This window comes from Lucilia cuprina, chromosome 2, assembly GCF_022045245.1.
Source record: "Lucilia cuprina isolate Lc7/37 chromosome 2, ASM2204524v1, whole genome shotgun sequence".
In the NCBI taxonomy this organism is placed as follows: Eukaryota; Metazoa; Arthropoda; class Insecta; order Diptera; family Calliphoridae; genus Lucilia; species Lucilia cuprina.
This window is the reverse complement of record NC_060950.1, coordinates 29,919,667-29,934,497: the sequence shown is the minus strand read 5'-3', so window position 1 is coordinate 29,934,497 and position 14,831 is coordinate 29,919,667. Positions and strand designations below refer to the sequence as shown.

General features: G+C 26.6%; 1 protein-coding gene across 1 annotated transcript; it reads left to right on the top strand.

Annotated features, from left to right (window-relative positions):
• The first annotated feature begins 6,228 nt into the window (after window positions 1-6,228).
• On the top strand, window positions 6,229-9,244 carry LOC124419513 (neural-cadherin-like). Its single transcript, XM_046949304.1, has 2 exons — window positions 6,229-6,464; window positions 9,050-9,244. The coding sequence occupies exons 1-2, from the start codon at window positions 6,327-6,329 to the stop codon at window positions 9,242-9,244; spliced, it is 333 nt and encodes a 110-aa protein (XP_046805260.1). The 5' UTR covers window positions 6,229-6,326.
• The last annotated feature ends 5,587 nt before the right edge of the window (window positions 9,245-14,831 follow it).

Here is a 14,831-nt window from a genome sequence, read left to right as displayed (position 1 = left end):
AAAATTTAAATCTATTGAATGTTTTCTAAAATTGCAATACACCAGTGCTAAAAACAACATTTAACTTATTTATGCAGGTTCTAGTGACCATAAGTATATTGCAGTTGTAGGGATTTGTATGTTTGTATAGTAATTTAACTTAAAATAACATTTACCCTCGAAAAATGGTAAACAAAAAATATAAACAAAAACATACAAGAAAACTTAAGGCAAACCGGTAAAACTAGGTGTGTTTGCCTTAAATCTGTTACCAGTAAGTCAACTCAACATCTAGTCTCTCCACTTCGATTTCAAGTAAAATGCTTAGAAGTTAAATATTTGGAAAAATAAGGGGTATAGCAAATCATTTTAAAACTACAGGTTGTAAAAAAAGGAGAGTACAGTAAATCACAATACACACACAGCTACTAACATCTTCCGTAAAAACACACAAAACATACTCATACATAAACGTTAAATCATCAACTCGTACAAATTTCAACACAAATGTTTTCACATTTAGTGAATACCGAGTTGTTGTTGAAATAAAATAATGACAGAAAAAATTTGTTAAAATAATGTCAACCTGCAGGCAAAAATACTCTTGGTACTTCGGGTATAGTAAAACAGTTACAAAATTGAAAATTAAATCTTTTATTTTCGTTACACAACAACGACAGAAGTAGCAGCTGAAACAACAAAATGACATTAGTTGCAAATGAATTACACAAATATGTATATGTGTATAAAAATGGCGACGGATACGGATATAACATGTATAGAATAACAAAAACTAAATAAATTTAAAAACATTTATAGGAATAAAATTTTGTTTCAAAACAACTAAAACGTTACAGCCACGAATAGAGTTGAGTGAACATGGTAATCAGTCAGTTTAATTAATTTTACCCATGTATGAACAAGTACATACATATGTACATATGTATGTATGTATGTATGTATGTATGTATGTATGTATGTATGTATGTATGTATGTATGTATGTATGTATGTATGTATGTATGTATGTATATACAAACAAAAAATTATATAGACCGAAAACTAAATGTATAGTACTTACTATTTATACGTATATACACAACAAACTACTCTACGAGACAATACAAATAAACACTTTAGCCGATGTGCTGACAACAGCGTTACAGCAAAAAAGTAGTTTGCCACTTACGTTGTTTGCTTTCATTCGGTGGTTTGTTTATTTTCTCTTGCTTTCTCTCTTTAACAAGCTGTCAGTAAAAATCAAAACATGTTGATGTTTAAAATATTTTGTGATAAACATAAACACACTTACATACATAAGTACATAACAACGTACGTGTGTTTAGTTATTTTTAAGGCTCAAAGAGAAGTGTTAATAACATCTAAACTCTATCAACGATAACATGAAAGGATATGTTTAAATGTTTTGCTCTTTGGTTTTTGCGATAATAAATGATAAATTGTGTTTTAAAACATAAACAGCGTAAATATGATTGAAGTTAAAACATTTGTGGAGAAAAGTTCAAAGGATGTTTTATTTATGACAATATGTCTGGGAATTGTAAACAAAATAATATAGGCATGGAAGCCTTAGATTGTCATGACTTTTAATATGTATAAAGTCATGATATCTAAGGAATTTTTTTAATAATCCAAACTCATTAACTTTTTTCGTAAAGGAAATGTCATTAACTTTTTTAGGCTTAATAACGATTAAAGAGGTTCGTTTTTTAACATTAATATATTTTATTTAATTATTTATCTGTGAAATTCTTAGAAGGATAATAATAATACAGAGCGATAATGAGGTATAATATTGATTTTTTACTGTATATTACTTATACATAGATTTTATTTAAGGTAAAAAGTTTAGAATCGCATAACAAAGATAAAAATTGGGTTTCTCTTATGATCAAAATAATTTGAGAATCTCCCCAATCAGCTACTTCGTAGACCATTCTATAGACCACTCACTGAACTACTTCATAGTTAATAATCTAGATCATATTATGTCCTTAAACTAGTAAAGTCTAGACAATTGTAAGTATTCTAATCCATAGAGCAGTAAATTGCTTAGTATATATATTAAACAATACAAACTATAGTCAAATGCTATACCAATTAATAGGTTAGCCAATTGACTAGTTCATGGAATAGTTAATAGTCTACTCCATAGAGTAATGGCCTAGCCCATATACACGTCAATAGGTTAGTACATGGACTATTCAATAGATTAGTACATAGTTTAGTTAATAGACTAGTCTACATTCTAGTCCATATCAACAGTTTAGTCTATAGACTTGTCCAAAGAAGAACCCATAGTTAATATTTTTGCCCATAGAGTAGTCTACAGACTTGTCTAGTTCACAGACTAATCAATCAAATAGTTCTTACAATAGTCGAATAACAGTCTAGTCTATAGACTAGTCAATAGATTAATTAATCGTCTAGTCTATAGGATATCCCATAGATTAGTCCGTGTACTAGAATCTTGATTTTTCAAAGTACAAAAATTTTTTTTTTTGCTATTTTCAATTTTAATTAATCAAACAAAGTATAATAAATAAAATATTTATTGTATATTTCACATTGCCTAAGAAAATCTAAACAAATCATTACTGATTTATTCTATATTTTATCCGAATTTTGTTGTTCATCACAATCATAACATGTGCATATTTGACGAATGTGCCCCAGGGGCAGTTATGAGGTTTAGTTTTAATTTATTCTAGGCTTCATATTATGTAATCGAAAAAACTAGTATCTGCTATTATTCTACCCACCAATAAATTTTTTCTGTCACAAAAACTAAAAAAGTTAGCACAAAAAATTAAATTATTTTTACAGCCCTTTCAAGCTATTCGATATTGATAAATGTGCCCCTATGGTGAATGATCCCCCTTCAATCCTAATTTCCATTATAGAGTTATAAAATTTGGTCACATAATTGGAATAAATAGATTTAACTTATTGACATTTTCAAATTTCACTTAAACTTGTATCTAACACATTTTCAGACTCTTAGAAGGCAATATTTACAATATAAAACCTATAGATATTGACATCTATAAATTGATATAAATTGCATACAAAATATATTATAAAAATGTTCTACCTAAATGCCAATAATCCACATTTAATAATATGAAGTAAAATACCTAGAAAAAGACAAAAATTTTGCTAATGTCTATGAAAAGCTAAAGAAAAATTGTAAAAGGATATATACAAACACATAAAAATATAATTTTTTTCAATAAAATATGACTATAATTTTATATACATATATTTATACATAGAAAAATGTAGATATGTATGTCATGTCGTTTATTAATATTGAAAATCATATTTAAAACAATATATTCCATTTATTATAGAACAAACATATAACTTTGTTAAGGCCATACGTATGTATATAGAAATTTGTTGTTTAATTATTAATAGAAATACATACATATATTGTTTATATGTATGTAGATATTTTATTGATATATAAATAGGTTTTTTTCTATGTTAGCAATTTCTAATATGGTTTAGAAAAAAACAACATAATTAATACAGCTAAAGGCAAGCAAATAAACAAATAAATAAATTTTATGTATTTTTAATGTGAAATTATTGGGACTGAAAATGTGTACAAAACAAAAATAAATTCTATTAAACACCAATTAACAAGTCATTAAATGGAAATATACATACATTTTTTTAGGAAATTCAATTAAAAAAAGGTAATAAAATTTAATTGCATACCATTTAGGCGTTTAGTATTAACAATACCACAGCAAAAATCAAAAAAATAAATTGATAATAATTATGCAAACTGGTTTTATTTTATTGAAAAGATTGTGTTTATATATGTATGTATATGTAAGTATATATAGCTAAGGAGGTTTCTTAGAATTTTTTAATTCCTATTAATTTTTGGGAAAGTAGTTATTTGGTTTTATTTTGTTTTAATCCTGTAGGATATTTTTGCTGTGTTTTTGTTGTCTTGACAACTTTATGGTGTATTTAAGATTTTTGGTATAGTTGTAGGATTTTCTTATTATTAAACTTATACAACTTTTTGAAATTTATAATAATTAAGTAGTTAAGCAATAAAATGTAATTTCAAATAAACCATATTTTAAGTCTTCTATTAATTAATTATTAAAACATTTTTAACTTAAACAACAATAAGCTTAATGAACGTTATAATTGCTTTTCAAGGTTATATTTTAAGAAGATTTATAATCTATTTATATATAAAAAAATAAAGTGTGTTTGTTTGTTAGAAAACGGTTAGAACGATTTTCCCGTAATTGTCACAGCACCTTCCTTATATTAATATATCAGAGATTACATATATAACAGTTTGAGTGCTCCAAATTTTTCGGAGCCACTGTAGTATTAACGTGAATATTGAGGACAAATAATGAGCGAACTAGCAATAGGGGATGTGGAGCTTCAAGTATAAATATAATACAAAAAAATTGTTTATCTGGAAACTATTACAACTACAAAGTTTAAAACTACCTATGTTGTCACTAAGAATTATGTGTATGAATTTATAGGCCTTTTATACAAAATTTCTTCTATAAACCTTTGATTAATGTTTATGAAGAGCACCCTAACTCAATGTGATGTCATGGCAGCATAAAAACTAAAACATTTAAATTAATAACATATCAAGAGTAATTTAAATATTTACATTTCCAACTAACTAATATTTAAGTAGCTATTTAACAAAATGTATATTTAAATGCCAAAAATTCTAAATGTTTACACACAGGTCATTTAACTTTTAATATTTTTCGTGATAAATATTAAACATAATCTACTTAAGAATTTCCCCTTTTTAAAGATAATTATAGATGTCCTTGTAAAAGTATTGCTTGTATACATATATATTAAAATATAATGTTAAATACTTATGTGTATTAAAAAAAAGACAACCACAAATTCTCTAAATTAAATTTACATGAACAGTATCCTTAAACGAAAAATATGTAGGTCAAGTATGACAGAGTATTACAAACTCCTTTAGAACATGTGGAAAAAAACTTAGCAGCTGTTGCAGTTAAGTTGTGCGCCCCAAAGTATGTAAATATTACAACAGACACAAACCCCTGCAAATATTATCTAATGTTATCTGTATGCTACAACATGACTATATTTCTTAAATAACATTCCCCATTTCCCCTTGTCACTGTTAAATTAGTCGAAGTGAAATTCAGCATGGAGAAAATTCTTTTACATTTATTTATCCTCTTTATATTTTATTTCCCCTGCAATTCTGCAATAAGAGTTCGCTCTTTTCCTAATTTTCTTCATTTTCGAAAATATTTTTAACAGAAAAATGTTATTTTAGTTTATTCCCCTTATGTGATGTATTTAAGTTATGGATTTTATCTAACATATTCTCCTGTTATGCTCTCCTATTGCACAAATATATTTGCAACTCTCTTCCTTATGCTGTTCAAATAGGAAATTTAAAAAAAAAAATTATTTTTGTTTTAACAGTTTCTCTCATTTTAAGTAATTGAGTAATTTAACATTAAATACGAATTTTACTCACTTTTTGTTTCAAAAGTATATTTTTTGTTTACATTCTTAAATAAAAATGTTAAATGTTCTTGACACTGAACGCTTCTTTTTCTTATTTATTGATATGTTATCTTAAGGTTTTGTTATTTACTTACATAAAAATTAGAAAAATTGACGAAACATACCTGTAAATAAAATAATAAACTTTTTTTAGAAAATTAGAAATAGAAATAAAAATAGAACCAAACTAAAACTGAACTAGAACTGAACTAGAACTGAACTAGAACTGAACTAGAACTGAACTAGAACTGAACTAGAACTGAACTAGAACTTAACTAGAACTGAACTAGAACTGAACTAGAACTGAACTAGAACTGAACTAGAACTGAACTAGAACTGAACTAGAACTGAACTAGAACTGAACTAGAACTGAACTAGAACTGAACTAGAACTAAACTAGAACTGAACTAGAACTCAACTAGAACTGAACTTGAACTGTTTGGGTATGTACTTTATATGTTTAGAAAATAGACCAAACATACGTATAAGAAAAACATCAAAAGTTACAATCTTTATATAAACTTCACACAAAATAATATTTATACATACATAGTATTAACGATTAGACCTATTAAGGTAATATTTGTTACTGCCTTGCTGTAATCTCGACTTAGGTTTTTGCTCTTATTTCTTTTATGTATGCTTAGCTATAAATTTAAATTTATTTGTTTCTTCATAAAAAAGCACCTTTTATAATTTATTTTAATTTATTTTTTTCAGAACAATGGGGCACAACAATTGGCGTCTGAAGCAACGGTATACATAATGCTGGAAGATGTTAACGATGAAATTCCTCTATTTACTGAACGTGAACAGGAAACGGTATTAGAAGGTGAACCAATTGGCACAAAAGTAACACAAGTGAATGCTATCGATAAAGATGGCACTTTTCCAAATAATCAGGTAAGTGTCTTCAAAAGAAACAAGCTTTAGAAATGCTTTTAAATCGCATTATGATTATGAAATGGAAAAAAGGGAGAATGTTTTTTTATGTTAACAAAAAAATCATAAATCCTTTATAAGGAGCAACACCTTTTAATATTTCACCTTTTTTTCTTGAAAAGTATTTGCTTAAAAAATTATAATTTTGTTTTGAAACTCAGCCATGTGTAATTTAAGTTGATAAGCCCCGCTGGCGTCGTCAAATATTTATTTGCTGGTGTTTAAGGTGAAAAGTAGTAGAAGTAAAGATTTTCGTATTTTCGTTGATTTAGCATAATTTGAACAGTTTTTTGTTCAGCTTGTTTATGATGCCTTTTTTTGGAGCACCGTAGTCATTCGAATGAGAAAAGGCATGCACTGAACACAATACTAATTATTAAATTTTAAGTTTGTTTATGAAGTCTTAATATAAACCAATAAACAATTTAATGATTGGAATGAGAACATTTTTATAGTATTAAAACAAAGTTTTTAATCTCTTATTGTTTGCTGGGTGAAACTGTTTAAGCTTATATTTTTTATTAAAAAAAATTCTTGGTTAAAATTTTGTACAATTAAAATTATTGCAAAGATGTAAGTTTTATAAATTGGATTAAACAATGTCTTTTCATAAGTTTGTATTAAGTCAAATACAGTAAAGCAAAGGCGTAGAATTGTTTCTATCAATTTCTTTAAAAATATAAAATACATGGAAAAAATAATCTAATTTATACGTATTTTTTCAATTTAATATGAATTTCTTTTATTTTAGCTTTTTCATAAAAAAGTGCTAATTAGTTTTCTATTTATGTGTTTGAGGGCTTATTTTTCCTTCTTTACACTACTTTTATTTAAATAGAAAAACTTAAGTTGTCAACATTTGTTTTTAGTTTGGATAAGAAAACATTCCCTATCTTAACGCCTAATAATACTTTAGCAGCACCAGCATTATGCCTTTGTTATGTTTACGTCTTTTAGGATTTTGGCATTTTTTCTAATTATCACAATTACAATTATCTTCATCCTCTCTTGGAGAAAACTTAGCCAAAGGTTTACATAAAAAGGCAGAAAAATAAGATTTTTTAAAGCTGAGTTTGCTTTAACATTTTTACAAATATTTGATATTTAAGAGAGTTAGATTAGATTGGATATAGGCAAAAAATTTTAAGTTCTTTTTAAGCTATATTGTTCTATATTTTTTTTTATATTACTTACACTCACATATATATCTATAAAAACAAAAGTATTCAAATAGCTCTTTGTATCTTACTCTCTGCCGCTGTCTGTTTTGTCTTAAATATATAAAACTCCAAACAAGTCAGAGAGTTAATTTGTTGCTTTTTATCGATGTCTGATAAACATTTTACAAGCATTTAAATTTACACATTGCACATTACAAAGAGAATCAATTAAATATACAGAATATATAGTCAATTGCCAAAAAAAAAAAATAATAATAATAATTAGCACTGACGTCCACTTACTTAGCTAAGCTATGGACTAGTCGATATACTATTATTTGGACTTGCCTATAGACTAGATGTGATGTAGTCAATAGATTATTTTGTCAACTACACAATATGCTAAAATGATTTATGAAATAGTCAATAGCCTAGTCTAATCACTGGTTAATAGATTTCTTATTAGCTAAGCTATGAACTAGTCAATAAACTATTTTGTAAACTTGTCAATATTCTAGTCTAATAACTGGTTAATAGCCAATAAACTATAGTTTCTAAACTTCTCAATATACATTCTATGGACTTGTATTCCGTTTAGTCAATAGGCTCCTCTGTAAACTTAAAAGTAGTCATTGGTCTTGTCAATAGACTACTCTGTGGAATAGTCAATAGTCTAGTCTATGAAATGCTTAATAGATTTGTAAACAGTCTGATCTCAAGACTATACAGTCCAGTATATAGTCAAAATTAATAGTATGGCTAATGAACTATAAACAAGTCATTGGTCTAGACTGTGAACTAGTAGTAGTTTATTTTGTTGACTCGTCGTTAGTGTAGTTAATAGATAACTCTGTGTATTAGTCAATAATTTAATGAACTATAAACAAGTCATTGGTCTAGACTGTGAACTAGTAGTAGTTTATTTTGTTGACTCGTCGTTGGTGTAGTCAATAGATAACTCTGTGTATTAGTCAATAATTTAATATATGTACTTTTCTATGGTTTTGTAAATAAACTATTCTGTGGAATTGTAAATATTCTAGTCTAAGGACTAGTTAATAGATAATTTAACAGACGGGTCTGAGAACTAATTATTAGACTTATCAATATTCTAGACAATATAATGTACTCCATGTAAGAGTCTAATTTGTGGACTAGTCAATACATTGACTATTCTCTTTTCTAATACTTTTAATATTAATAAAGTCATTTTTATGCAAAAGGACATTAAACCCAAATAATTCATCTCTTTAAAATTTGCTTTAATTATTTTCTTAAAAAACATTCACTATTACTTTTTCCCTTTAATCATCATCAACTTTCTCGACATTTAAAAACTCAAAACTTTTAACTAATAATTTTTCTGTCATTTAAACTTATTTACAGGTTTACTACTACATTGTCGATTCACCGCGTAACGAGGGCAAAGAATTCTTCGAAATCAATTTGCAAAGTGGTGAAATCTTTACAAAAACCGTATTTGATAGAGAGAAGAAAGGCGCCTATGCATTGGAAGTAGAAGCAAGAGATGGAGCACCATCAGCCAGACCCAACAGCAATGGACAACCCAATTCAGGTTAGTACAAGGAAAAACTAGGAAAAAACTTAAAAAGGAGAAAATAGTAAATATAAAGTAAATCTCTAAAACAATTAAAATGTGCATAATTCTAAGGACAAAACTAATAATAGAAAACATTTCTTGTAGGATTTTTTCTTACAAAGTTTTTATATTTTTTGATGACATATTAATGTTGTTTTTCGCAAAAGGATTTTTTTAGTTAAACAGATTAAGTATTTGGTTATTTGTAGATGGCCTTTTACATTTGGGTGGCTACTTATAACTTTGTTTTTTAGACGAAAGGTTCGAAGGAAGGATGCTTAGTATACATAAGTTAACGGTTTTTTTAGTTAGTTTGGTCTATTGCTTGTGTAAACATAACTTAAAAAAACAAAATTGTGAATTGCTACTATGCAAAATTTTTTTTTTCAAGTTTTTCCTTCAAAAAATGCATTTTAATCTAATAGCCAACTTCAAAACTAACACAGTGGAATATTGTAGCCAAGCCAAGCATTGCGACAAAATTGTTTTAAAACAAATAATTCGTTAAAGCAGAAACTTTTTTTCTTTTTTTCTTGTTTTTCAATATTATTTTAGTTCTTGTTATTTCTTTAGCGCTTTATTATTTAAACGAATTTTTTCCGAATAATTTCTTATTTTTCCCTGAAAATTGTGTTAAGGCAGATTGTGTGCTTAACGAACAAAATCAAAACTTTCTCGTGTTTTTTTCGTCTACTTTTCTCTGTTTAATTTTATTTTTGCAACTTGGCCATAGTATTTTCTTAGTTGTTAGATATTAAATTCAAATCATTACGAAATGTAAAATTCATAAGAAACTTTTAAATTTGGTTAAACGCATTTGACGCTTATCAAAAAAAAAAAAAAAAAAAAAAAAAAAACTATGTAGTTAGTTTCTACTTTTCTTTTTCCACTTTCTCATAAGGACTTTTAATTATTATGTCTGATGAAAGAAACAAAAATTGGTTTAAATCCATTTACTTTTCTTTTCTCGAAGTATTTCTGGTGGATTGATTTTACAAGGAAATGCAGTGTTAAGGAAATAACAAATTTTATTAATTTGGGATATTATGTATGTAAGTTTTAAAATATTTTCGTCAATATACCAGCCCATAAACTAATTTTAGTTCAGATTATTTCTAGTTCAGTTCTAGTTTACAGTCGGTGTTGTACGATTGTATCCTAATATGTCAAAATTTCTTTATTATTGATTTGTATTGTCTTCAAGTTTTTTTTAATGTTTATGACGTACAATGCTACAACAATACGACATCGATTGTGAATTGGATGAACGATTAATGATTCATATTAGACGATTCCTAATGTATGTGTGTTTTAATGAAATTCAATTAATCGTTAGCAACTAAAGTTGATTTAAAAAACCAATTTTCTACATTGATTACCATTATTTTTCCCCTGTCTCATAGATTTTATTTTATAAATTTTAATATTATTTTAATTTTTTTCTTTCTCTCTGTCCCTAAACAAACAACCAGTCTTACAAATAATTGAAAAAATAAAAATAACTAACAAAAATACTATTTATATACATATGTGTGTATAAAAATAACAGTAGGAATATATTTATTCCAACACAAATTTAGTAGAAAAAATTTTATACAGAAATATAAGCCAATGAAAATAATCAATTTGTCGTGCAAATTGAAAATGAAAATTTATCCAAGAACATGCTTTTGTTTGAAAAACAAGAGAGAAAAATTGTGCTGTCGTTTTAGTAGTTAGCAGTGCTAGTAGTCCTATCAGTAGTTAGTTATTTGTTTTAGTATACTTTGTAGTAAAATTGAAAATAAAAAACATAAGACTATAGTCATTCAAACAATTGCTGTGACATGTACTAATACTAACTAGTCATTGATATTAAACAGACTACAACTAATTTAACCCGGTAGTTTTAGGAGATGTTAAAGTAATGTTTCAGGATAGATTTTTCTCAAAACTTTAAATTGGTTACCTGCAAATTGTGTATTTCCAAGAATTTTATGCTTTTGGGATAAATATCAGATTAGGAGAAGACTACTTTAAAGTAAATAGTCACATATCAAATTCTTCTAACCAAGATCAGTAGATATTGGAACAGCAATCTAGAACTATGGATATATACTTTAACATCCACAAACAAGTGCATTTACTTCAACACACATTTACTTATGCAATAGCTTTAATAAGAGTTCATATCCTGCAGCAATTATAGCTTTAACTGTTATCGTTTCAACTGCCATGTATGGAATTATATGTATATGTTTACATAAGTCTGAACAAGTTAGATGAGTTTTTAATATAACAACACCCAACAGTTCGGAGCGTAGTCATTAATAAAATTTTCAAAATCAAATAAAAGTAAAAATTGAGTTCTCCCTAGATTCCGTAGATGAACAATTCTAATAATAAATTTAAGTTAACCAACTGGTCAAAGATTTGCACAAAAACCTAGAAAAAAGGATACAAACAACTTCTGTAACACTAATGGTTTACAATAGAAATGAGAGTATACACACAGCCTGTCATATATTCCCATTTTTTTCTAAACCACTGTCTCTCATTTTCAAGGTTGAAAATTGTGTGTGCTGCAATAACTACAACTATTTTAACAATATTTTCTATGTTGTCTTTAATCTACAACACAAATTAAAATGTTTTTTATTTAAAAAAATATTGCACGTTCTATTTAATTTAAAATAAAAATGTATGTTAAGCGAACTAGAAAAAATATACAACAATAAAAAGAATATGTACATTAAAAAAGTAAAAACTGTCAGCATATTTGTTTTAAATATAAAAAAAAAAACAAAATTTCAATTAATATTTTTCTTTGGTTTCGTTTTAAACATTGAATGAACTCAATTTAAAACTTCAGGCACAATACGAGAATTTATGAACAAAATGACAACTAATTCTATTAAATATCATTTAACTTATGGTTAAATAAAAATATAACATACATATTTATACATGTATTCAGATTAAACTTACCATGCGGTTTTACCTAAATGGTCCGTAAATTTATTTCAGTTCTAGTTCACTTCTAGTTCAGTTCTAGTTCAGGTTTAGTTCAGTTCTAGTTCAGGTCAAGTTCAGGTCAAGTTCAGTTCTAGTTCAGTTCTAGTTTAGTTCTAGTTCAGTTCTAGTTCAGTTCTAGTTCAGTTCTAGTTCAGTTCTAGTTCAGTTCTAGTTCAGTTCTAGTTCAGTTCTAGTTCAGGTCTAGTTCAGTTCTAGTTCAGTTCTAGTTCAGTTTTAGTTCTAGTTCTAGTTCAATTCTAGTTCAGTTCTAGTTCTAGTTCAGTTCTAGTTCAGGTCTAGTTCAGTTCTAGTTCAGTTCTAGTTTAGTTCTAGTTCAGTTCTAGTTCAGTTCTAGTTCAGTTCTAGTTCAGTTCTAGTTCAGTTCTAGTTCAGTTCTAGTTCAGTTCTAGTTCAGTTCTAGTTCAGTTCTAGTTCAGTTCTAGTTCAGTTCTAGTTCAGTTCTAGTTCAGTTCTAGTTCAGTTCTAGTTCAGTTCTAGTTCAGTTCTAGTTCAGTTCTAGTTCAGTTCTAGTTCAGTTCTAGTTCAGTTCTAGTTCAGTTCTAGTTCAGTTCTAGTTCAGTTCTAGTTCAGTTCTAGTTCAGTTCTAATTCAGTTCTAGTTCATTTCTAGAATTAAGAAATAATCATGTTTAGAATTATAAGTTAAATAATGTTCAATAAAAAATATTAATAAATTCATCTGTAATCAAAATCGCGTGTTTGTTTTAGCAAAAATATAATTAATTGATTTGTAATATTATTTATTTTTAAATACACAATTAAAATTAAGATACGCCACATATACAAATGTATGATACAAACATAATTCAATACAATTATGTTTTAGTAATCGTGCATATTTATTATATTATTTAAAAATATATTAATGTGGTTAATGCTTATTTTTATGATAAATAAACAATTTACAGATTTGCGGTTCCCCGGGTATTAAAAACAATTAAAGTCTGTTTTGTTTGACTATCTGTATTCTATCTGTATATTTGTATTCGAATTTATTTATTTAATTAAAAATTCTAAAGACACCTTCTTATTACGAATCATTTTACAAAATAATGGTTTTTTAATTAGCATTGTTAAACAAAATACATATTGTGTAAATGTATGAATGTATATAGTAAATTATATTATTCATACCCGCAATATATAAAAAATTTTTGTGTCTTTTGTATTTATAAATTTATTAAGGAAATAATGGTTTGGTTTTTCAGAAATAATACAATACAAATTCATATGAAATATTTTAAAAACTGAAACAGATAATTTTTATTCAGACGAATATAATAAGAGACTTTTTTTGTTAAGAAGATAAAATTCAAAAGGAATAATAGGGAAATATTTCATCCTTAAAATATTGTGGACTTTGTTTCTTAGTTTCTACTGTAATAAGCTTTTGAACTAGAACTTAACTAGATAAAATTAAAAAAGGAAATCACACGATTTCCTAATTTAAACCATTTACATAATATCACTTCTAACAAAAAAGTTTCTCATTTAAATTCATTTGTATAATTGACTTTTCATTCTTCACAACGACTCTTATCTCTAATAAATTAAACTAGAAAATTTATTAACTTTTTGTCTAAAAAACCAAGAGCAACTAGAATAACTTTTAAAGGTATTTAAGACACAAGACAATATAAAACAGAATAATCTCTATCTCTAGAACATTAATTTCCCATAAATTTGTGTGCCTGTCAATAACGACGATGATGATGATGATGACATCAGTGGCTAATTTTACACTTGTTGCAGAAATACAACAACTAAAAGTCATTAAATTTGTTCTCACAAAAAGCAAAAAAAACCTAAATAAATAAAATCTATACAGATTGTTTTTAAAAAAATAAACAGCAAACTTTTATGTATTAATTTTATTAAGTTTCTTTAGTTAGTTTTGCGTTTCGAAAAAAAAAAAAAAGAAAAAGAATTTCATTTTTGAAATGCAGTAAAACAAGTTGTTTGCTAAAATGGCATTTAGTGAAACGTCAAAATGTTACAAGTGTTAAGAGTCTGAGAGAGAGAGAGAGAGAGAGAGAGGTAGGGAGCGGGTCCAACAGAAAAGATCCGTAAAAAAACAATTTACAAAAAGAGGGCGTGTAATTATATGCAATATTTCATTGAAACAAAATAATGAGAATTGTTGAATAAAACAGCAGAAACAAATTTTATAAAAGTATTAATTAATTTTTGTGAAATATTAAAAAAAAAATGTTTTTTTTAGGCTTTTTTGTGTGAAAATGCTAAACAAAATGAAAAATTGGATAAAAATGCATAGAAGCAGGTTAAATTTTGAGAACGAGAATTGAGAAGATTAATTTGAACTAAACTAGAATTAAAACTTAACAAGAACTCAACTAGAACTGAATCTGAACTGAACTAAATTAAAACTGAAGTAGAACTTAATTAGAACTGAACTAAAACTAAACTAGAACTGAAATCAAATTGTACTAGAAGTGAATTAGAACTGAACTAGAACTGAACTAGAACTGAACTAGAACTGAACTAGAACTGAACTAGAACTGAACTAGAACTGAACTAGAACTGAACTAGAACT